Source organism: Excalfactoria chinensis, chromosome 13 (genome assembly GCF_039878825.1).
Source record: "Excalfactoria chinensis isolate bCotChi1 chromosome 13, bCotChi1.hap2, whole genome shotgun sequence".
NCBI classification, from domain to species: domain Eukaryota; kingdom Metazoa; phylum Chordata; class Aves; order Galliformes; family Phasianidae; genus Excalfactoria; species Excalfactoria chinensis.
Window position 1 is genome coordinate 14,652,326 of NC_092837.1, and position 22,957 is coordinate 14,675,282.

The window sequence follows — 22,957 nt, forward strand, 5'->3', positions numbered from 1 at the left end:
CCCCTTCTGCAGCCCCCCGTCCTCCCCAGTGCTGCCTCTCGGGGCTGTACAGAGCTGGGCATCGCCTGCACCCGCTGCTCACACAGACCCAGCTCCCCCCCTTGGTGGATGTTTGATGACGTCACGTTCTGCTCCGCTGAGAGTTCTTACTAAAATCCACTAAAACCCAAACGAACCGGCTCTACAAACAGCCGCTGTGGGTGCTGAGCAATGACCGTAACGAGAGTGGGGAACACATTGCGTTTATTATGCTGAGCACTTGGTGTGCTGCAAAGCACGGCTATCTTTAGCACTGCGTGCTCCAGTAACCGGCCCCCATCCATCCTATACAATCAGATCAAGCTAAATTATATGTTTCATTGCACTGTACAATGGGATGTGTGCAGCGATACCTATTTTGCCTGCTTGGATAAATCCTTTTTCCTTGATTTCACAATTTACCTTCAGGGCTGATGGATTTCGATGCTCGTGGTAGGAGAAATCAGTTTCTCACCACGCTGCTGCCAACTAAATGAGGTGCTCCAAGGTCTCTGACTCAGGAACTGGTAGAGCTTGAAGCCAGGAGTCTCAGGGAGACAGTCAGGGGGAAAAGCAGTTGGAGAGTTAGTGCTTTAGTGCATGATGCAGCTGAGATCTCCAGGACTTCCCAACAGAGCCTTGTTTCCTCTACAGACATTGATGTATTGATGGCTCCATCACTGCCGTAGCTCAGCTGACAGGGCTGTATTTTGCAGTGGGAAGGTAGTGATTGGCAGCTGGGCCTGAGGAGTGTGGGCTGTGAGCCAGCCGGGTCCTGGGGTGAGCTGTGGCACTGCACAGGTTAGCAGAACAATGTTCTCATCATCACGGTGGGGATGCATCTGCAGTGCTTGTAGCTGTGGGTGCTTGGAACCAGGAGTGTCTGCTGCTCTGGTCTGTTGGGAAGCTCAGGGAAAGCAGCAGTACAAAGGACTGAAGCTCTCCCTGCAAACTGAGGCTGCTGAACTGCAGGAATTGGAGTAGCTCAGAATTTTGCTTATGATCGCTCAGACAAAGCCCTGGCAAAGCAGTGGTCTTGCTTTTGTACTTCAAACAACTCTTCTTCGTTGCATGTTGAACTTGTAGGAAGATACCGACCCATCTGCCTGAAGCTCAGATATTAATAACGAAGCATTTAAGATGGCAGTCTGCATTTCAGCAGCACCTTTAATTCACGGCTCTCCAAATGCTTTGCAGACACTGGTTAACATCCTCACAACGCCCCTGTGAGGCAGGTGGGCATGGTCACCCTGACTGTGCAGAAGGGGCTTGGAACAACTGTGCTATGGTTTGACCTAGCACTTGGGTATTTAAGTCCTATTACGCCTTCAGCTTCAGACCATGCTTTCCTAATGCACAGGTTTAGCTCAGTGGGGGTCTACACTGATTAACTGTCTGGCAAGGCTGTGGCTGTCTGGCACAGACTGTAAAGGCCATTAATCTAAGACAGCAGGTTTTTAGCTGAGTAGTTGGTTCCTTCATACTTCTTGCTGCTGGAATGATCTGAGGGTTTGAAGGCCTGTCAAAAATGCAGTTAGATATCAACCATTGAGTATGTCAGGCTGTAGCTGGAGAAAGCCCCGATCCTCCCCAGATGGGGAAAATACTGGAAGTGTATTGATCAGGAAGAGCATAATAATTTATATATAAAGTCCACCCTTGTCCTTTCCCCAAAGGAAAAAAAGAAAAGCTTAGAAATTCAAGCGTCAGCTTGTAGTTCTGGGTTGTTGTCTTCATAGCACCTGCAAAGAGAACAAAATGTGGTACCTCAGCAGCCTATGTGGGCTGGCGAAAGAAATTAAGCAATGTGGTCCCTCAAGCCAAGACTAAGTGCGAGTTTAGTCTTAAAACCAACCATGTTATAAATTATTCACTTGGGATGGATCTGAGAGGACTGATAGGAATGTGCTCCTGCATCACCAACTGCTCTGCAGAGCAGGAGTATATGGGGAGCATGGACTAGAGGGGGGGCCTTGACTTCAGAAAGGTAAGCCTTGTCTCTAAATGCAATGTCTCCAGCTCTGTCTGGCACCCATAAGTATGAAATATTTGAGTTCAAGCAGCTTGGATAACTTTGAAATGGGCACCCAGAATTCTGCCAGGCTCATTAGAACCTGGTTGGACCTGTAGGAGCTTGCTGGTAGCTGCTTGTTGCTACGTTTCTGAAGGAGTAAAGGCAAAGGAAATATCCCAAAGGCATGCCCTTTTGCAGCAGGAGAAATATTCCCCATCTTACTCTCTAAAAAGCAACGCTTAAAAGGGAAACCTTTTCTGATGGTGGGTAAGTCATGCTGTTGTTCATATTGATGTTCTTCATGGAGATCAGAGTGATGCTGTTATCCTTCACGCTCGTGCCTGCAGAGCAGCTGTCAATGAGAGAAAGCATTAATTACTCTCGAAATAAGAAGGGAGTTTCTCCACACAGTGAGGTAAACTAACAGAGCTGAGGCTGGCTGGGATGCGGGGACCAGGGCTGACCTCTGAAGAACCGTGCTCCCTGAATCCCCCGTGTCTTTCCATAGAAGAGGTATTACCCAGATGGGAAAGGACAGGGAAGTAGGAGCAATGTGCAGTGATACCTCCTCCCCTTTTTAGGTCCCTTCCAGCTCTTGCCTCATGATGCTTTTTGTCTGCAGCTTCTCTGTTTGGGTAGCAATGTCTCTCTGTGGGGTTCACACAGACCATTCTCCACTTGACATTTTTCTTCCAAAGGGCTCTGAACCGAGACCCCTCTTTATCCTACTTGTGCCAGGTAACAGCAACAGCGGTACTGGCAAATAGCTGGAGGTGGGTGGGGGACCTGGTCTATGTTTGCTGACACTGCTCTGAATTTCAGAAGCCCGGGGTCAGATCTCAAGTCTGTATCCAGGCAAGAAAAGACGAGCAAACTCCTTTTTGGAAGGTGATGAACTTTCACTGATACCGGCACAGCTGTGAAATGGGGCCCTTAAACACTGAATTTCTACCTTTGACTCCATCAGAGGCAGGATGAGGTTTGCCAGCACTCACTGTGTTTTTCACCTACCTCAGAGCCCTGAAATGCTTTTTTTCTTCCTTCCTTTTTTTTTTCCCATCTGATGTAACCAAAGTTGCCTTTTTTCCTCTGCTAAAATTAGCTGTGCAATAAAACACAGTTTTCAACAGGCTATGAACACTGTGAGCAGCCTTACCTCTCCGACACCATGGAGCTCCCTGGCTTCTGTTTGTCTGGAGGGAGAAAAGCAGTTGGTGATGTGCAGGTGAGAAAACACGGCGGCTGTGCAATAAAAAAGTCAGCTGTATTCTGAATCGTGTTGCACAGGGTTAGAAATGAAATCCACACGAAATTAGAGTCACCCCTGGATATCTGAGAGCTGATTAGAGAAAACGCTTCAACTCACTTAACGTTATACAGGCAGGAGTGAATGCGTCTCTGCCTGTTTAATTGCTGGCATCCTCCAGTCTTCTGGCAGTTAGCTGCCTTGCTGTAGAGCAGTCTTGCCCTCTAGTGGGCAGTGCTTAACGGGAAATAGGATTCTGAGGGAAAATCAGCGTCAGACTGTGATTTCTGCAGGAAATCTGCACACTTCGCTGCTTCAGGTACAGCAGACTTCAGGCGGTGTCCTGGTGCACATAGGCCTGGACTGGGGCTCTAAAGAAGCTGTCACACTCCGTTCCTAACTATGATTCCCCCCCACTGGGTAAGCTGCCAGTTTAGTGTCTGTGTACCTGTGTGTGCCTCCATCATTTTGGAGTTGCCAAACGAACTTAGAAAACAATGGTTTTTGATTAGAGAAGGACAGGCAGCCTCAGACAAATACCTTCTGAGTCCTTGGAGCGATTGCACTTGAACCTCAGGCTGACCACGCTGACGAGGATGATCACAACCACAACCAGGATGACTATGAAGCTGATGACACCTGTGGATGGATGAAGAAACCTTCTGCTATTGATCTAATAACTCTCCTGTCCTTGGCTTCTGGGGTAGTGCAGGGCTGGGACTCTCACTGTGATTTGTGTAGGAAATCAGTGTTTTCATTAAAGCAAGCATGGGGTGTAATAGATAGAAAAGTAAATAGTTACTGGAGTGAGTGACCTAATAGCTTCAAAGGGCTTCTGGTGTGTGCTTAGTTGATAAGACAGTGATAGGAAGGCAGAGCTCAATTGATTACATTGTCAATTAATTAGAGTTAACATGTCCCTATTGCAGCTGAGAAATCTTACCCTAAAAGTGTGTGCAGTCAGATAAATACGTAATATAATGGAGAGAGATGAGTTATTGACTTTGAGCAGTGTTAGCTATCTCACGAACCAGTGGTCAAGCACAGATTTGGTTCTGACATCTGGCAACTATCAGTTAAACTGTGCTTTGTTAAGATGGCTTTAGAGCTCTTAGCAGGACAGTACAGCCCAGAGAAAAGTGGGTATCTTATATCTACCCCGTGCCCATCCTTAGAGCCGTTGTCTGGATAAGTTATGGCATCTCTTGCTCCATCCTTGCCCAATCTCTGAATGGTGTGGAGGAGTTGGCTGCTTCCTGCTAAGCAGGGTGGAAACCTACAGGGAAAGCAGTTTTGTGGGGCTGGGACAGAGCTGAACAGGCTTTCAGGGCTGGATATGGCTAGGAGTGTTTATTCCCTGCTTTGTTACTTGGTGGTAACAAGCCTTTTTCTCAAGAGTTTTCCCTTGCACTCTGAAATCTCCAAGATTGGGCATGGAGAGTGAAACTGGAGAGAGCTGTCCCTAGGGGAGCTTCTTCAAGGCTGAGCGTTCTAACCTGCATGAGTTGACAGAACAGGTTCCCTCCTTTCCCCTGGTTGCACAAGACCTTACCGAAAGCTACCACAGTCAGTGGAGACTCATATTCTGTTGGAGTAGGCACAGGCAAAGAGACAAAGGTTTCCAGTGCTGGGGTAACAGTTCTTGAGATGCCTACAAAGAAGGGGGGGAAAAACCATCTCATAAAACCTTCCTTCCAAGGTTGGGAAGAAGATTTCTAGCAGTACTACATGGTCTGACTCGCACATGCACTTTACTGAAGAGATGGGGATCATGGGGCAGCCCCACCAACGTGAACATCCTCGGTGGGAATCAGATTGCATTGGTGTGGCTCTGCTTATCGACAATCTGAGAAAGCGATTCCCCACCCACAGGCTTTTCTGCTGGGACAGCAACAAGGAAGCTGAGCATGGCAGGTAAAGGACTGATCTGGCACGTCTGAGGAAGGAGCTTGTCCTGCCTCCCCATCTTACAGCCCTTTGCCACACTGTCACCTTTTCCTGCTGTGACTCACAGCCGCTCTACTCAGGTGTGACATGTAACCCCAGAGTGCTGCTTCAAAGCAGAGCTTTGAAGGCTTTTGAAGGGCTAGATGGGATGGCTAACAGCCATCGGGTTCTTGTTATCTCTACATCATAATGTCTGAAAATAGCAGTGCTGTGGCATTGCTGTTGGCTGTAAAAAGGGCCGTGAAACATCTACTGATGTCTGTTTCTATGAGAGAAAGGAGAAGGCACCTTGAGTTGTTGCTGCTGTGGAACTCTCACTTCTCTTGGACTCTTCACCTGCGCAGAGGAAATGCAGAAATGAGTCTTGTTCTTGAATATCACATACTAAGCAGAAGAATGAATGTCGTGCTGGAGAGTGGAATGTATTCACAGTATGGCTGGTGGTGCAGGAAAATGGGAAATTCATTCTCAGGCTGAAATTTCCCCACCACAAAATCATAGAATCATAAAGACTGGAAAAGACAACTACGATCATCCAGTCCGACCCCAGCCCATGCCAACCATACGGACAAACAAACTGGTTAGGGGAGGCAGTTCAGCAGAACAAGGGCATGGATTGGCTGCCTGGCTGGTTTGACTTGAAGATGGAATTAGTGGGCATGTCTTGCATGCTGTTTTATCTAGAAGTAACCAAGCTAGGTCGAGTTGGGTTAACTTGCCCAACATGCAGTGCAGCTGTGGCAGCACAGAGGTTGTTCAAACAAGGGCTCCAGCATCTTCTCTTCTTTTCCCATCCCCTCCCTCCCAAAAGCACAGTTGGACAAAATAGGTACAGCCCAGAGAGGTGTAAATCAGCTCCTGGCAGTGGGGTGCAGGGTGGGCAGTGGTGGGCAGCTGTGTGGAGCCTGGGAAAACATCAGGGTTTGGAATGTTCCTTTGCCAAAAGTCAGAAGAAAGCAGAAATACTGTAAAGTACCAGATTGAACTGGTTAGAAATCAGTAACGATGTGGAGCTGTGTTGTGCTCTAGCAGTCATCAAACCTCGTGTTTCATTCTGAAATGGTCCTTTCAGCCACAGGTGGAGGACAGAAGCTTTGTGTGCTGAGCCTGCCGTGGGCACCCCATTCCTGGGAAATGCTGGGTCTCACACAACAGGAGCTCTGTGTTTTGGAAGCATCAGCAGCGTTTCTGTAGCTGAAGATGTATGGAGCTTTTCAGCTAAAGCAGGGTTATAATTAACAGCAATCTGCTGTGATGCTCCTGGCCGCTGGCTCAGCTGGGCACAGACACGCTGCGTGGACATCTGTCAGGCACGGCTGACCACGGGTTTTTAACCTTGCGTGAGTGAGGGAAGATGTGAGAGGCAAAGCAGCTTTTCAGTCTCAACCATTGTAGGACCGAGTCTTTAACAGAGAATCAGATCAGCTCGCAGATTTCAGTCTTCCCACTTATTTGGATTCTGCCCCCATTCTGAGAAAACTCTTCCTGAATTCCCTAACCTTTGCTTGAAAGCCAGATTAAATGAAGCATCAGAAGCAGAGGTGATTTTGGGTGGTACCGAGGGCTCAACACCAAGCGAGAGCAGTGCTTAAATAACCTGCACCATCTACATAAAGCAAGGTAATTGCTGTGAAACTGTCTGCACCCACTGTTGATCTATACAAAAATAAGGTACCTGGAGTTGATGGAGTTCCTGCTGTGTTTCTGCTCCCACTGGACTTTTCATCTGGATAAAGAAAACACAGCAAAGGAGAATTAGCTCTAGAAGGTGCTGTTAGTCATGCTATGGAGAACTGTTGCTTATGGACATGAACAGGAGGGGAACTCCAAAATCAACATGTCCAGCTGTCACGTCCAGGCTGTGCACATCCAGCCACATGTTTTTGGTGAGCTGGAATGAGCTGCTTTTTCAGCAAAAGCTGGAATGTATTCAAAAGAGGCTGCTGTTGCATCGGTAGCACAGTGCAGACCTAGGAAGGGCTTTGCAATGCACCCATGTTTGCGTGGATGAGAAAGAGACATGGAGAGGTCCCACGTGAGCAACAGTTGGGGTTTTCCTGCCTTGTGTACTTACCCCGTGCAGACGATGTTAGCAGGGCTGGAGGGCTGGAGGAAGATTTGGTTGTGGTGGTCTGGTCCGTGTGAGTGAGATTCAGGTCAGCTGGTGCTGCTGACTTCACTGAAGGCTCTGTTGAGTAAAAGTAGCATTGCTTTAAAGAGCTCTGCTCAGAAACTGCTCAGCTGGGGGCATTCCTTCTGCAGTGCACCCTTGTGCTCTTTGGGAGCTGTGGGGAAGCAGCTAGCCCTGCTGGAGGTGTCAGGGTTTCCATGCTTTGCCATTAGCTTTGCTTCTTTTGGCAAGATTGGCTGTGTGAGGAGGTGCTGAGCTGGCAGAGCCAGCCTGGCTTTCCTAGCACCTCTTTTCCTTGCTTAGAAAATGAAGGGTTTTGTCTCAAAATGAAGATTGTTTCTTTATGTATTTTATCACTGGATGCTAACTGGCTCGAGCTGCCTGGCACCCATGTCTTTATTTGCTCATTATGTGCAATGCTAACTTCCATGTTTCATTTTGCTGAGACTCGTAAGCACAAATCCTTTACTTCTTGCAGCCTGGAGACTGACATCTTCCTCAGACATGTACTGAAAGAGCAGGAGCATGAATCCTATGGATCCATAGCAGGATAGCAGGGGAAAAGGTAAGCTGCCATAGTTCTCTCCAAGAAAAGCAGATCACCAAGGTGGAATCTATAGGCAAGTTACCCATCCAGGCTTGTGGCTTTCCAGTAAAATGAGCAACGAGTGAAAATGGTTTTAAGCTTTTTCCTTCTATCCAAATGCTTCACTGAACTGCTGAAATGGGGAACCATTCTTTTTCTTTTCTTCTTTTTCTATCAGGGCATGGCAACAGAATCTGAGACTGCTTTGGGATCTTTTCCCTTTATTTTTAGGGGTCTCTCTGTAAGGGGATCTCTTTCTAAGCAGAGAGAGATCTTTCCTTGTTACATTCTCCTCCTCAGGGAGAAACAGGGAACACATTGACCTGTTGTGTGGGAGGTGCTGAGGTTATGTGCAGATCTGGAGTTTTCTAGTCTAAAAAAACAGAAAGCAGTATTGAACAGTGAGTGTAATGCAGGGAAACTCCTCTAACAATGGCTTAACTGCTGGTACTTCCTTTATGACACCCAACAGCCAAGGCCAGACCTGTGTGTGAGGCTTTGTGCTTACATGTACTGGGCACCAAGCTCGCTGTGCATTAAGGGCTGCCCAGCAAAGCAGTGATGCCAGGTAGTCATGGACACAAGCCGTTCTTCTTCCCTCTGTGGGGGATTACAGACACCCACAATCCTTCCCTGTTGGTTTTTTTTTACCTGAGGTATTGTTCTCTACTTCATGGTTGCGTGTTGCTGATTGAGGTTGATCTGTAACACAAGCAGAGACATGCAGGTGACATCCAGACATGCCACATCACTGCAGGAAGGGGTTTTTATGACCCATAAGAATGAAAGGGGGTGATGGGAGCAAGAGGTGCTAAGGAGTGGCCTCTCCATTTGCATCCCATATGGACATGCACACCCGTATCCCAACAGACATTTAATCAGATCACAACCCAGAAGGTACCTGTGACATTGTGGATGGAGGAGTCTGTGGCAGTTGTAGTACCTGAAATGGAACAGTAGCAGTGTTAATAATGCCAGCCTGTGACCATGACTTGCACCAGTGCGTCAGCGTTCTGACTGGTTGTGTGATTTGGGTTTCCCTCATCTTCCAAAGGAATGACTTTGAAATACACAATTTCCCCCAAAGCTCTGGGTAAGAAGTAGTAACAAACACCGCTGGAAATTGTGTGCTTGAACACAAGGACATTCACTTCAGAGTAAATCAGAACTGGAGTTTGTTAAGTCAGGATAAACGCCCTTCTCTCTGTACAAAACCAAAGCCTCAAGGGAAGCACCTTCCTCTCTCATGGAGAAAATACAAGGCTGTGCCAATCAGTGGTGTTGCTCTCTCCCTGTGAGCTTCTTGCCTCCAGCTCAGTCTTGGCAAAGAAAGGCCATTTGACCTGTTTTTTTTTCTAGAGATGTTTAAAAGAGTTGTGTTGGAATGCTTTGAGACCCTTCAGACCTTAACAAGACGAGGTTAGTGAAGGTTGCCAGGAGTTAATGGGAATGTTTTCTTAACTGGATGTTTTTGGATTTACAGCAAGACATTCCTTCACCATCTTCACCACGTTGCCTACTCTCTGATGTTTTCTTTAAGCTTCAGCTCCTGGAATCCCATAATTAGGCAGGTGCCAATTAAAAACACTGCCATATAAAGAGGGGAAATAAGAACTGCCCAGTTCCCATACTTGGGAACAAGGACTGCAAGATGTAAAGACAGCTGATGCTTGAATCAAAACCAACTGGCTTAACTTTGAAGAAGTGACCTTGTCTGCCATGATTGAAACACCCATCCTAATGTGTAACATTTTGATATGGTTATTGCCTGCGATAGCAATGTTGTCTGTAGTTGAGACACATGAAAGAAACTACATTACAGCCACAAAACCCAACAGAATCTGGCCCTACTGGTGATCGATCTCACCAGAGTCCCACAACAGCTGAAGGTTCCTCCAAGTTTTGGACAATAGGGGACAGCAATAAGGACTGAGTCCTCTTTGCAAGAAGTGAGGACCCATGGGGAGATCCAGCAAAGCATCGCAGTGCTTGTGTGCCTGCCTGCAGCCAGATTCTTTCCTCCTAACACTCAGGGTCCATCTCACCTGTTCTCATGCCTCTTTTGTGAGCCTGCCTGCAAGAGAGCTAATCTTCACGCTCCCTTTCTCATCAAAGAGAGGATCAGGCACTTCTAAATCCCCACTGATCTGATCTATTTTAGATTTGTGCTGTTCAGGGAGAGGAGCCGCAGCCTGCGATGTCCCATCTCTTGCTGGGAGCTGTAGAGGTGATGTAGGCCATGTACATCACGGTAGGTACCTGCGCTGTAGAGGTTCTGAGAGAGCTCAGGTGAATGCCCCAGTGTTGGTGTGTATCTGGAATGGGATCTGCAGCGTGTGGGGGCCATCGTTGCTGGGCTCAGAGCTCACCCCACAGGGCACTGTCTGGCTCTGGCATGATCCTGACTGCTACCATTTATCTCATGCATCCGTCTTGGACCCGTAATTGTTTTTTCCTCTGAGGCTTTATGACAACGATCCCAGCCAAACAGGAACCAAAAAAGCATGTAAACCACTGAGTACATAATAAAACATAGCCTCTTTCAGATTGGGGCTTGGCTATAAGCTTGGCTTTTCAGAACTATTCCATGCTTTGCTGCTGTGGTTTTCTGGACTTCAGGCTGGTGAAACATGTCTTGTCTAGTCCATACAAGAGAAGGGGAAGAGGAGATGTGATTAGATCTTTAATTACACAGAGAGGAAGAGACTAATCTGATTTCTGCATCCATTGGGAACAGGATCAGAAAACAAGGACTTAGACTGCAGCCAGAAAAAGGGGGGCAATAGGAAACTGTCTTGACATAAGGGTAGTGAATGGCAGCGAGTGATTGTGTAGGAGAATTATGGGATATCCTTTGCAGCTTTTGAAGAGCAGGCTAAATGAACACCAGGCTGGTAGTGTAGATGGGAATTACAGACAGATGCAACACCATCTACTGAATCTACAGCACCCCAGGGGAGGACGAGATCTTTGGGGCACACGATTCTCCTTAAAGAAGCAGAGATGCTTCTTTAGGGGAAGAGGAATGCACCCCATTGCAATGAGGGATGCTGTGGGGCACTGACCGTTGATCCCAATAGTTGGACAGGCTTTCTCTTTGGCACTGGCTAAAACAGCTTTACAACACAATTTCTGGGTACTGGTTTGCACACGCTTTCAAGTACTCTGCAGACAGCAGAGATGATCACGGGGCCCCCACCTTCTGGTACCTGCCAAGCTCCAACAGCTCATCCTTTTCAGACTTCCTTACAGAGACCATCTTGTTCCTTCACAGGGAGAAGTAATTGCTTGTGACACATTTGCCTCTTGAAGTTGTCATAGGCGCTTTTTAGTGTACACGTAACATGAAAGCATCATCGTTGTTGAGGAAAAGGGGGGGACAAAGGCTTCTGAGCTGTCAGTTTATTTTTGGCATTACTGAGAAGAAATCTGAGAGCTTGAGCTCAGCTCTAAAGATGGGAAGCACCGGGAAAAAGGAGATGGCATCACTGCCCTGTGCTGTGATGCCCTGCACTATGGAGCTCAGCATCTCCCAGTGCTGAGAGGCAGATGTTCTCAGTGCTCTTCCACCACTCTTCCAGCTCATCCCTTTGCTGACCAGCTCACCCCTGAGCGCTGCCCCATAAAGAGTCCTCAGAAATCACTGTGCCAAAATAAACATTGGGGTCCCTGAAGTTCTCACAGCCAGGAGCTGCTCACACAGGTCTGCTGCACTGGAGCTTTGCTGCAGAGAAGTGACCACCTTGCTACAGAGAGGCCAAGGGATGCAGAGCTCCTTTTGGCACTTGGCTCCGTAATAAATGGCCCTTCTATAAACACAACAGCACGTTGTTTCAAAGCAAAGCACTCCTGGCTCTGACTTCTGGCCCCCGCTTTTTGTTACACCTTCTCTGCCAACTTAAATAATCAACAGCCCTGCTTTGTTTGGTGTTTTCTTCCAGCAAAGGTGCTCAGCATCCCACTGAATGGCTGCAGACAGCTGTGTGCACAGCGGGGAGCAATGCGAGCTGTGCCATGGGGCTGGGCAGCAGGATATGGGCACAGCACGGTGCCACAGCTCCCTGGGGACCCCACTGCCAATCACAACATGGTGTGACAGCAGCTGGCCCCAGCATGGCCCCACTCCCCCCGTGGCACAGTGGCTACATAAGCAGTTAATGACGATATGCAGCACGCAGCCAGCACAGCTGTAATTGCAATCAACATCAAAGCCATTCAGGCGACTTCTTGCTGCTGAGCGGAGCTGTTTGTGGAGTGTTTGGGTGCCAGTGATTTACAGAGGGATTGTGTGTTTCTAGGTGGGGACGGCGAGCTTGCTGAGCGATTTACAATGGGAAATCATGCTTTCTGCTCTTGCTGGAATGGGAAACTCCTGATTAGTGACCAGAGCAATAGGGCTCCGGGGAAGCATACCGAGGCTGCAGATGCAGTTTGTCTCTCTGACTCAGAGCTAGTTTTTCTTACTTAATTCTTAATTCTCAATAAAAGAAATTTGGGTTCCTTTTATTTGCTGAAGTCCTTCTAAAATGCTGGGAGTGAGCATTAGGCTGTGAGCAGAAGGCCTTTCCACGGCAGCTGAGAAGTTCCTAGAACCATCCAGTTGGATTCACATAGGAAGATCTCTGGCATCAGTACAGAGACACTGGTCCCATCCATTCAGAACCAATGGGGGGAGGGACCATCTGACCCCTGGTGTGTAGTGCTGGGCTCACTGCACTCTTCTCCCATTGCAACTGGGGGGAGATCTGACGATGCTCTGCCTCTGCTTACTGCATGTCAGCTTGCCCCAAAGCCTGCATGATGTTGCACGGGCTTGTTGCTCCTCTGCTGGCAGCTTACATAAACAAAGGCTTTCAGGAAAGAGACCCAACCACCTAAAATTAGACAACAAGGCAAAAATATGCTGACCCTTAATGCAAATGCAGCTGTTTCCTGGGTGAAACGCAGCAGCTGTTCAAGCAGCAGAGAGCAACAACACCAAACTGTTATCAATTTTTTGCATGAAAGAAAATGCTGCATTGCAAAACCTGGAAAATGAAGAGCTCTGCAAAAGTCTCAGTCCCATTTTAATAGGTATCCAAGAAAAGGTGCCTCTGCCTGGCAGGTCTCGCAGGTTGAGGCAGAAAAGGTGGGGAAGAGAGGAAAAGTGTCATTATGCAGACTTGATAACTGACAGTCTAAATTAGGTCCCAGACCCACAGAGGTATTAAAACACCTAATTCTCAGCTGACATTCGAGGGATTTGGCAATTCACTGCAATGTGGTTCTGAATGGTAATGACTTGGCCAAAGTGTTACAGAAAGTTTAGAGAGGCAGGAATTAAATGCAGATCTCATCGGGGATTCAGAACCATCCCAGCCTTCCTCTGCCCCCCAAGGTCTGCACCCAGCGCTGGGCATCCTCTGTGAGCATCGTGCTCTGAGCTCCTCTCCAGTGAGCTGCTGTGAGCAGGTCAGGCTTCTTGTGGAAGGCAATTAAAAACCACTTGAATTTAGAAAACAAGCCATGAGAGAAACAATGTGGGGAAACCACACTGAATGGAATGGGCCCTGTAGCATCACACTGTGTGTCAGCTTGCTTTTTTTCCCTGGCCTGTGCCCTCTGCACCCCTCTGGGCACTTCTTTGTAGGGGTAGGGAAGTAAACCTGCTCCCAACAGGCTGCTGTGCTGCAGCCCTCCCAGCTGCTTGCTTCTTTTCCCACAACCTGTTTGTTTCAGAACGCTGCTTTGGTATAGATGGGGAGAGCAGGGCGCAGGAAAGCATCACGAGTTGCAGGGTGGTTTAACACTGCTACTTTCACACCTTAATTAGGCTCTCAGCCAATGCCCTGCTGCTGTACAGGTTGCCTTGCAGGTGGTCCTCATTATTTTGTAGGATTTAGTTCCTAACCAAACGCGGTGTGTTCCAGCTGGTGTGGGAGATCAGCTGCTGAATTTGCTCCTGTGCTGTACCTCTGGGCAGCTGTCAGCAGAGCACACAAATCACCACCCCCTGCAGCAGCACAGCCAATGTGATGGATCAGGGTAGATACCTATCAGACACATCTTGCTACCCCCCATTCATGGAGGCTCTCTGCCAGTTGATTCCCCTGTTTTCTCTTTCCAAGTGTTCTAAGATTTCCCCCACGTTCACGCTGGCAGATCAGGGCGTTGCTGTAACAGCCCATCTGTTCAGTGTTTGTGAAGCACCATGCAGGAGTGGGATCTGTTGGGTGGGTTCAGTTCCCACCTGGTGAGCTGGGAGGTGAGATGTGTCAGGCTGGTGCCATGGGGAGCCCTCCTAGTTCTCATTCTTTATGCCTTCTCTGGACTCGATGATCTTTAAGGTCTTTTCCACCCTGAGCGATTCTATGATTCCCTTCTCAGGTCACCTGCCTTGAACCTCAGGGGAGTGGTTGAGGGGCAGGTGAAGCACTCCCTGCCCAGGTGCATTCATTTTCTCTGCATCAGTGCTAAGGAGGTACCTCCCTGCTGCTCCCTGGAACACCATGTCATGCAGAAGATGCAAGTAAAGCTTCCTGACCTGGCAAACTTCATCTGGCTTCATATTTTAGGTGAGTGACCAGGATATCAGTTATGTTTTATTCCTAGAATCCTCTCCTTGAAGGAGGTCTTTTTATTACCCTTATCTCTTATCTGGGGGAAAACAAGGCATAGGAGTGTTATATCACTGTGTTAAGTGGCAGGCACAGCACACATGTATGTTCCTTACAGCTGGTTGCACATAAAGGTGTCCAGATGGGTTCTGAATATCTCCAGGAAAGGAGACTCCACCAGCTCTCTGGGCAGCATGTTCCAGTGCTCTGTCCTGCAAAGACCAGTGCAGTCTGAGATGCTAGAGGGGGCTTTGCTCCTCTCTCTTATACTGAAATGATTCAGCTGAGATGTAAAAGCATCTCCCTGCCCATAAGTCTACAAAAAAGACTAGTGGGGAAATTGCTTCTTGTTGTGTTTGGATTGTGCTGAATGGGCCCATCTGGGAAGTGGGGTGAGGAGACTTCCTAGATAGGGCTTGGCAGTGTTAGTGCTCTGCAAGGCACAGACCTTCCTTCTCCAGCCTGGGCTTAAGCCCATGTGTGGGTTTTCCCAGCAGGAACGTTCTTGCCTTTGGGTTACCAGCAGTGTCTCCTGCAAGGACACCTGTTGCTGACTCACCTATTGTAAGGAAACATAATAGCTGGAAACGGTCCCCAGTTACTTCTATCATTTTTTGCAGCGTCATCAGCAGTTTCATCTTACTAGAAGGGAGCAGTTTGTTTTGTGAACAAACACTTCGAACCACTCCTGGTTTCTCTTCCTGGTACATCAGACAGGGCTGTGCTGGCCTGCCACAGGAGCTTTCTGCCACTGCTTGAAAGAAGCAGGATCTGAACAAGATGCATTTGCTATCATGGCAGCAAGCATTAAAGACATCTTAGCAAATGCATTTTAAGAACATTGTAATTTGGTGTGACTGGGGCTGCGTAAGTCTCTTTTGTTATGTGATCTCACAGCCATTGGAGTGCCTAAAAACCCAAGTTCTGCTCTCATGGCCTGAGGAACAAGGTTGCACGAGCTGTAAGACTCAATTCTAGAGTCTAGTGCTCGATACTTGTTAGGATGCAAGTCCTGTCTGGGAGGTCTCCTGCTGGCTGGATGTCTGCCCTTTAGCTGCATCCCATGGTTTGGATCATACCTATGGCATCTTCACTGTGGCATTATCCATTCACTCACCGACTGCAATGCAGATAAAGGAGAGCAGTAGTCAGAGGGGAAATTCTGCTGGGTTCTCCTTGGCTTGCGGGAGTTTTTTAGGTGTAAAGCTTTTGCCTGGGAAATGCCTGCCTGCCGTAATGGAAACTGTTCATAGGAAGAGGTCTGTTTGGATACATGTTCATTAAGTGGTTCTGGGGGATGAAAAATAGGTTGGAAGAGTTCCAGAACTGCCCACTTGAGAAATTCCACAGTAACAGCAACTGAACCTCATTAAAGCTTTGTTACAGTTACTTCTAAAAGGAACTACAGAACTTGAAGGAAGTGCCCGTCCCCACACAGGCCTCGGGTACAAGTTTATGGCTATTCTGACCAACTTTGCACCTCCAAAACGTTATTTCCACCCCCTCAGGTGCAAGGGGACCTCGGAGCTGCTCTGTGTCATTTAAGGGTCCTTCATTCCCTTCAGCTGCCCATGTTTTGAGAGGGGCATTGCAGACTGACCTGTGCCCCTTGCTCTGAGCCTGCTGCTTTGCCTTCTGCAGCAGCTATCCCTCAAGAACCAGGCCATGTTAATGACTTTTCCATAGCACCAAAGGTGAGAATTATAACAGCTGTTGTATCGGTGGTGGTATGAAGATCTGAGGCAAAGCACATGATGATGTTGAAAGCTGGTTCTGCCTGAAGCCAGAGAGGTGCAGCTGCAGCACAGCAATGCTGCTGTTGTTTGCAGGTGCTGGCCGGGTTGGCATCATGCATTGAGAACAGCCCCTGGCCCATCATGTGGAGCAGGATGCAGAGGGCATTTCCCAAACGATGTGCCCAGGACCAGAGGACAGAGGTGACCCTTCCACCTGATCCTGCAATGCTGGGGTCAACCTGAGACGTGAACCCTTTGGGTGGTGCAATCAGCTGAAGGTTTGGTGCGAGGCAGGGGCTGGGTCCTGGGGTGATGCAGCCAACCATAGCAAGTGCTGGCAACCTGCAGGGCATTTCTGTCCTGTGTGTGCCATACCAAGTATTTTTAAGGAGGAAAAAAAAAGCATCCTGACTAGGTATTAAGAAGTGTAGCAGCAGAGGGGAAGGGCCTCAGAGTTCCCTGCACACTTTACCCCTCTGCTGAAACCAGCAGTGTTGCCCTCTATTAAAGAGATACGTTTTCTAATCTATGTGCTCTTCTTTCTAAGAACTGCACAGCAAGCAGCTGAATTGTCTTTATAATCTCTGCCCTTTAAAAGTCCTGTTACTACCAACACAGGGCTCACAACCCATGGACACCTTCTGTGGTTTAATGATAAAAACTTTGGATCCAAGACATGATATTATTTTAGGTGGCTGGCTATTAGAAGCAGCGGTGATACTGCAGTATCCATCCCTCCAAATGCCTTTAAGCTGAAAGCTGCCACAGCTGTCACTGACTGCAGGATGGTGACCTGTCACACTTCAGCGAGAGCCTGGATCCTTGGGGTTTGCTCACTGCATCCCACACTGTGAGCGGAAGGTGGCAGGGAACTTAGAAGCAGAGTTATAATGTATATAACGTACTGCATGAGCCGTAGTGCCACGTGCTCATTGTGTTTACACCAGCAAGAAGTGAAATTAGAGGTGAGGAAAATGTCCCATACTGTTGAAAGTTCCACCTTCATCCTCGGTTGATGTAAGTCACTTGCTATAAAACGCCTCTGTATCTCAGTGCCTCAACAGAAACAATCCCTTCGTTAACCAGGAAACAGGTCCTGTTATTTCAGCACAGTCAAATAAACCTTGCAAAACCTGCTGGGGCCAGATTGATCCCAGCACCCTGAATGTTAAGGCTGAGCTCTCTGATGGCAGCTGCTCCATCTCTGGCTGCTTCCCTTCACTGCCCACCTTTGGGCTCCCCAGAGCTGCTCCCCACCTGTTCCCCGTTGCTCCTTACCTCTGAGCAGCATGCAGCCAAACAGCCATAGGAACGGATGGAGGGCCGGAGCCAGCATCGTAGCGTGGAGCTGAGCAGCCCTGCAAAGGCTCTGTCCATCCCGAGTGTGAGAGGGTGAGGAGAGGTCTGCCTGCCTGGGCTGATTCTTGCAGAGCTTCCTGTTAAAGAATAGAAGGAAACGGGCTGAATCCACAGGGGAACTGTGTTTTTTAGTCCATTATGGTCAAAGAGGATATGAGACATCGCTTACCGACGGCAAAGGAAACCTCGCCATCGATTTGTTGGGGAATTTGGTTCTCATAAAGGGAGAGAATAGAGGCACAATGGGCCTTCCTGGCTTTGGGCATTGGTAGCTTCTGTATGGTGCTGCTTTTTGGAGATGTGTTTGGAGCAAGTGTGTGTGCTGCAGGTCTGGTTCTGCTCCTCATCACTCATTAGAGCTGTGTTGAGCCGTGGGAGCTGATCCTGCCCTCCCACCTGAGAGAGGACTGCTTAAAATCCTTGAGAGGGATTTGGAAGTCACTGGAGGGGGACAGAGAATCTTACAGCTGGGGCTGCCTTGAGCTGTGCCCGTGTCCTGCTCCTCTCTGTGCAGCTCCAGCAGGGCTGGACACTGGGATGTGCTGGTTGTGGGATGCGGTTGTTTGGGCAGCAGCAGCACCCTCCCAGCAGCATGGGCAGCACAAAGCAGGCTTCAGCCTCCTCTAACCTGGTTCCTTTTGATAAAGACAAAAAGGGTCCCATTTGGGCTGATGGGTCAGGCTGGCAGCAGTCTATTCCATTCCCAGATGGCTGCTGGCAAGGTCTGATTCTCCCAGACTAGGACACTTGCAAGGCCATGCTCTGGCAAGGTACAGAGCCTTTTGCTGCCTTACAAAATGCCCTACTTAGTTGAAATGGGGCTGTCCCTTTGGCAGCCTTGGGGAGGCCGGACACTGGGGATGGGTGTTTTGCCCTGGACTGTTTGTCACAGCTCTTCCCTGTCTCCAGGGGCCACATCCAGCCCTGGGATGCTGCAGAGCCCCAGCTGTGGGCAGTGAAGCTGCACATTCTCTGTGTGTCACTGCACAGCGAGCATTGGGAGATCCAGGTGCTGCTCACAGGGCCCTGCTTTCTGCAGCCAGGAGGTGGGTGCAGGGACCCCACAAACCACACGGGGCTCAGCGCACACCAGGAAGCCATCAGGCCCTAAGCTTTGCTTTTACAAAACCTCTGTGAGCAGCCCCCCCCCCCCCCCCCACAACCTTTATTTGTTTTTTTCCCTCTTGCACAGATGTGATGCTCAGAGATTACGCTGTAGATTAAGGTTTTACTGGATTCTGAGATGAGTGCAAATTCCCAGATGCAGCAGCTCTGATGTGCAGCCAGATCTCTACTGGAAGCTTGCTGGGCTGGGTGGGGGACAGGGCATCACCCACCGTGCAGTGCACAGGAAGGATGGAGCACAAACATTCCAGGATGGTGTGCTGAGAGGCGGGAGCAGGTAGGACAGTTCTGTTCTGGGATGGGAGCGTGGGGAGGAATTTCATAACGGCTTTGCAAAAACAAATCGTAGAATCATTACAGTTGGACAAGACCTCCAGGATGCCAAATCCCATTGGCAGCCCAGCATTGCCATGCCCACTAAACCATCACCTCGAGTGCCAAAGCTTTGTAAGATCCACTTCTTCTGCGTGCTGATGTGCCGAGGTCATTGCTGGTGTGGGGTCTGACCGCCAGGGGAACAGCATCCCCCTGCGTGGAGGTGATCGGTATCGGCCATCGCCCACGGCCACCGTGTGAGGGAGGGACACTCCGGCACTGCCCTGGCCCTGCTTTGCATGCAGCCCTGGGTCTGCAGAGCTGTTTGTGATCCTGCGTCCCAGGAATGCTCACAGGCAGTATGTGCTATTTTTAAGGAGCTGGACCTTAAGATCTCTGCAAGCCCGGTTTGCAGCTGGCAGCAGCAGTGCTATTAAGTGCTCGTGGCCCAGCAGCAGCTTTTTGTGCGCAGCAGCGAGGGCTCCTCGGCTGCCCTGAGACGAGAGGGAAGCGTGGCCGTGTACTCTCCATCCACCCGCGGTGCACGGCGCCCTGCCTCGGTCCTGCTGCAGGAGCGCTCAGCCCTGGGGCTGCGTTGTCTGATACCATTTGCCGAACTGTGCGAAGAGCTCACGGCACAGAAGGGCGATTTTGACGCTAATTTCTAAGCGCGATAACATTGCAACCCAAGTCAGGGAAAGGAGGGGGGCTTCCTGCGGTTGCAGAGCCGGGGCTGCGCGCACCGAGGGCCGGGAGGTGTTTCTGTGCCCGAACAAAAGCCGCTTGTGTGGCAGGCGGCAGCGCGGCGGGGAGAGCGGAGGTTGCTGCGGTGTCCCCGCACATGGCAGCCGGGCGTGCTGATGTGGCAGTGCGGTAGGTAGGGCAGCACCTCTCGCTGTGGGATGAGCAGGCGCTTCCTCCTGCGCGGGGAGCCCCGGGCGTGACGTGGCAGCTCGAGGTGAGCCCGGCCGTCCCGCAGCACCTTCCTGCAGCTGCTCCGCTGCCCTGCCCCGCTGGAGGTGATGCTTCCCCCGGAGCAGGACGCCCAGGTACCCTGGGGCCGGCTTTCTCTCCTTGCTTTCCCCTTTCCCTCCTGCCGCTCTCCGCTCCCGGCTCTCTGCCCTGCCTGTCCCGCAGATGCTTTGGTAGGGTTGGGCCTCCCACGGGGTTCGGTCTGGGGCTGGCTCTGGGAATGGGGGAAGAGGGAGTGGTTGGAGTCTCCCCCTCTAGGAGTCTCCATCAGCTGTGGCAGTGGGGAGAAGAGACCCCCCCCCCCCCACTGAAGGTGCCCGGAATGAGGAGATGTAGGGCAGTGCCTTCCCACTGTTCTCTGCTGGCTGCCTGGCCGAATGATCACTGCCCCTGCAACACAGATGTGAGCACCAGAATTTACTCTTTCCTGTGGGCCTGGGGGAGGGAACACCCAAAACCAGCCCTGTTCCTCAGCAGCCCACTGGGACTATGCTTCTGCCAGCAGAAAGCACTCGCTTGGTCATGCTGGGCAGCCAAGTGTAGGTTTTGCTCATGTTTGGTCTGGTTAAAGCCCCTGGGTGCCACTGCTCACTGTGCTGGGGTGTGTGACAGTGCCTTTCTGCAGGGCACGTGGTTGGAATGAACTCTTATCCTGACCATATCCAGTCTGGAGCTGCATGTTGCTCTGTGGGGTTTGCTCAGTGCCCACAGTCCTTATCTCAGGCTGAATCTTTTCCCTGCACCCCCAAGTAAAGGGCATCCGGTGCCTTCTTCCAAGATTCCATACCTGGGGAGCTGCATGTGCAGCTACAGGCAGGAGCTGTGGAGCTGATGGCAGGAGGTGAGGACATCAAACAACCCCTGTCTGATGGTAACACCTTTCCACCCTCTGTCCCAGGTCACCTTGCTCAGCCATGAATGCCTCAGCACCCAGCAGCCCGCTGAGGCACTTGGAGCCCCAGGATGCAGCTGCCTTCACTCCCATCTCAGTGGTCAGGAGCGTGACAAAGAAGTCTGATGCCCTGCCCGTCATCTCAGCCATCGTTGTCATCTTTGTCCTCCTGGCCATCTTCATCATTGTCGTGGTGCACTACGGCCCGCAGCTCCGCACCATCCAGATCACCCTTTACCAGGAGCCCATGCCGCAGGACCTGAATGATGGGGTGCACCTCATGGACTGGAGGAAGCTGGGCTCCCAGAAGAAGCCTGCCCAGCCTGGGCAGTGGGAGCCAGGTGGCAGCCTGAGCTGCCAGTGCTCCTGCAGGCACCATCTCCCCTGTGGGAGCACTGAGCCCAATGTCATCGAGATCACGTACCTGTAACAAGGTTTGGGCAGGACCCAAGGGACAAACAGGGACTGGGCTGTTGGCTTAGCCCAAGACTGGCTGGATCCTGCACATCGGGGTCGTGTCTGTCTCCAGATGGGCTCACCTAGGAAGCCTTGTCACTGCAGTGACCCATCATCAGTCCTTACATCCAGACCGCTGTCACCAGGCAGCGCGCAGTGCCAGCCAGGCAATGACATTGGTGTTTGATTGCCCCAAGGCAGAGCTGGGAGTGGGTCAGCCTGCGTGGGACGGCAGCAGAATCCTTTCTGGTTTTTCTCACCCTGGTTTCACCCACGCTGCCTGGGAGCAGCCAGGAGAGCTGCCTCAGTCCTCTTTCCATCTGGGGAGTGCCGAGTGAATGCTCAGCCCCTTGGCACAAGCTGGAAGTTGCATCATTTGGAATTGCTTTATGGATTAGGGATGTTTTCACGTACGGTGTCCTTGTTATTCTGTTTGTGTGGCACAGAAAAGCCACCTGTCCCATTTTCGCTTCACAGCCTGCTTCCCCCTGCTGCAGAGCTGAATACTGTCCTCCCTCCTGCTGACCCTGGTACGGTCTCAGCTGCCCTGACAGCTGCCTGCAGAGCAATGTGAGCAGTGATGAGGATGGGACAACAAACTGGGGCTTCTCCCCATTCCCCTGGATGCTGGATGTTTCTGACCTGGCTGATGCTCTGGCTCCCTTCAGCTCATGCATTTCCAGCTTCTTTTACTTTAAAACGAAGTAGTGGTTGGACTTGTTGGAAAATGTTGGTGTTCACAATAAACTTAATTTATATTTTCCCTGCTGTTTTCTCTTCTGATTCTCTCCTGTTTGTTTTCCAGAGGTGACAGTGCATTTCCAGCTCCCCTGTGTGGGTAAGGTGTGCTGTTTGGGCTGGAGTCCCTGTTGTAGGATCACAGAATCATTCAGTCCAAGCCTAAACCCGAAGGATGGCAGCACAGAGCTATTTGTAACTCAACACACCTGTAATTAACGAGCCTCGAAGAGCTCATGGCCTTGCAGGAGCAGCTCTTTAGGCGATGCCTGTAGGTTGTGGTGGTCACAGTGGTCACCCACAGCACAGGTGAGGAGTCAGGGGGGGGGCTTTGGGAAACCTTTCTGGTTTGTGCCGTCTGTGGAGGGGGTTAACCCACGAGGGGCCATCGCAGCCTCCTGGTTCTGTGGGTTCAAAGCAGGGGTTGGTTTTGATAGAGGCTTTAATGGAGAAACAACGGGAGCTTTGCTCGCAGCTCCCCCTAAAGGACAACCTCGGCACCGAGGTGTCGCGTTTGCGAAGATAAGATGAAGAACCACTTGCATATTCATAAGGAGGAAGACAAAACGGGTAATTATTACTAAGGTCATCGATCTGCAGCCGCTCAGGGCTGAGTGATGTTGTGACACGCTTTGGCCCACATCTATCACTTGTGCGGGAGGAGCTGGGGAAACCTCTTCCAAACTCATTGCCATTGCTCAGCTGTGTCCAGCTCTGCAAATGAAACCAACTGAGCCGGCAGCACAGCTGCTGGTGGGGCTCACTCTTGTGTATTTGCTCTGTGCTCAGGTTCCCCCCGCCCAGCACAGCAGCCTGAGTGTCTGCA

The 22,957-nt window shown here is 50.2% G+C and overlaps 2 protein-coding genes across 6 annotated transcripts; one reads left to right on the forward strand and one right to left on the reverse strand.

Annotated features, from left to right (window-relative positions):
* Positions 1-246: 246 nt before the first annotated feature.
* Positions 247-17,920, reverse strand: ECSCR (endothelial cell surface expressed chemotaxis and apoptosis regulator). The gene is made up of 11 exons (XM_072348295.1): positions 17,553-17,920; positions 8,844-8,885; positions 8,594-8,644; positions 7,300-7,413; positions 6,901-6,951; positions 5,514-5,561; positions 4,831-4,929; positions 3,819-3,917; positions 3,189-3,225; positions 2,285-2,384; positions 247-1,760 (listed from the first exon to the last, which is right to left on the reverse strand). The coding sequence occupies exons 1-11, from the start codon at positions 17,608-17,610 to the stop codon at positions 1,752-1,754; spliced, it is 708 nt and encodes a 235-aa protein (XP_072204396.1). The 5' UTR covers positions 17,611-17,920; the 3' UTR covers positions 247-1,751.
* SMIM33 (small integral membrane protein 33) lies at positions 13,859-22,051 on the forward strand. Of its 5 annotated transcripts, none has more exons than XR_011905197.1 (3): positions 13,859-13,966; positions 14,309-14,496; positions 15,159-16,745. XR_011905197.1 is itself a non-coding variant. In XM_072348296.1 (3 exons), the coding sequence occupies exon 3, from the start codon at positions 20,960-20,962 to the stop codon at positions 21,365-21,367; it is 408 nt and encodes a 135-aa protein (XP_072204397.1). In that variant the 5' UTR covers positions 13,859-13,966; positions 14,309-14,496; positions 20,944-20,959; the 3' UTR covers positions 21,368-22,051. The 5 variants fall into 5 exon arrangements, 3 of the variants coding, with proteins under 3 accessions (XP_072204397.1, XP_072204399.1, XP_072204398.1); XR_011905198.1 differs by having other exon boundaries at positions 16,368-16,745; XM_072348296.1 differs by lacking the exon at positions 15,159-16,745 and adding an exon at positions 20,944-22,051.
* Positions 22,052-22,957: the final 906 nt, after the last annotated feature.

Bases quoted from the DNA above. Each gene is read 5' to 3' on its own strand.
- SMIM33 (XM_072348296.1), top strand. From the start codon at position 20,960: ATGAATGCCTCAGCACCCAGCAGCCCGCTGAGGCACTTGGAGCCCCAG.
- ECSCR (XM_072348295.1), bottom strand. From the start codon at position 17,610: ATGCTGGCTCCGGCCCTCCATCCGTTCCTATGGCTGTTTGGCTGCATG. The intron at 6,952-7,299 runs GTAAGTACACAA...TTCTTTATCCAG, and splicing joins GCTAACATCGTCTGCACGGG to ATGAAAAGTCCAGTGGGAGC. The intron at 3,226-3,818 runs GTATTTGTCTGA...TTCTCCCTCCAG, and splicing joins TCGCTCCAAGGACTCAGAAG to ACAAACAGAAGCCAGGGAGC.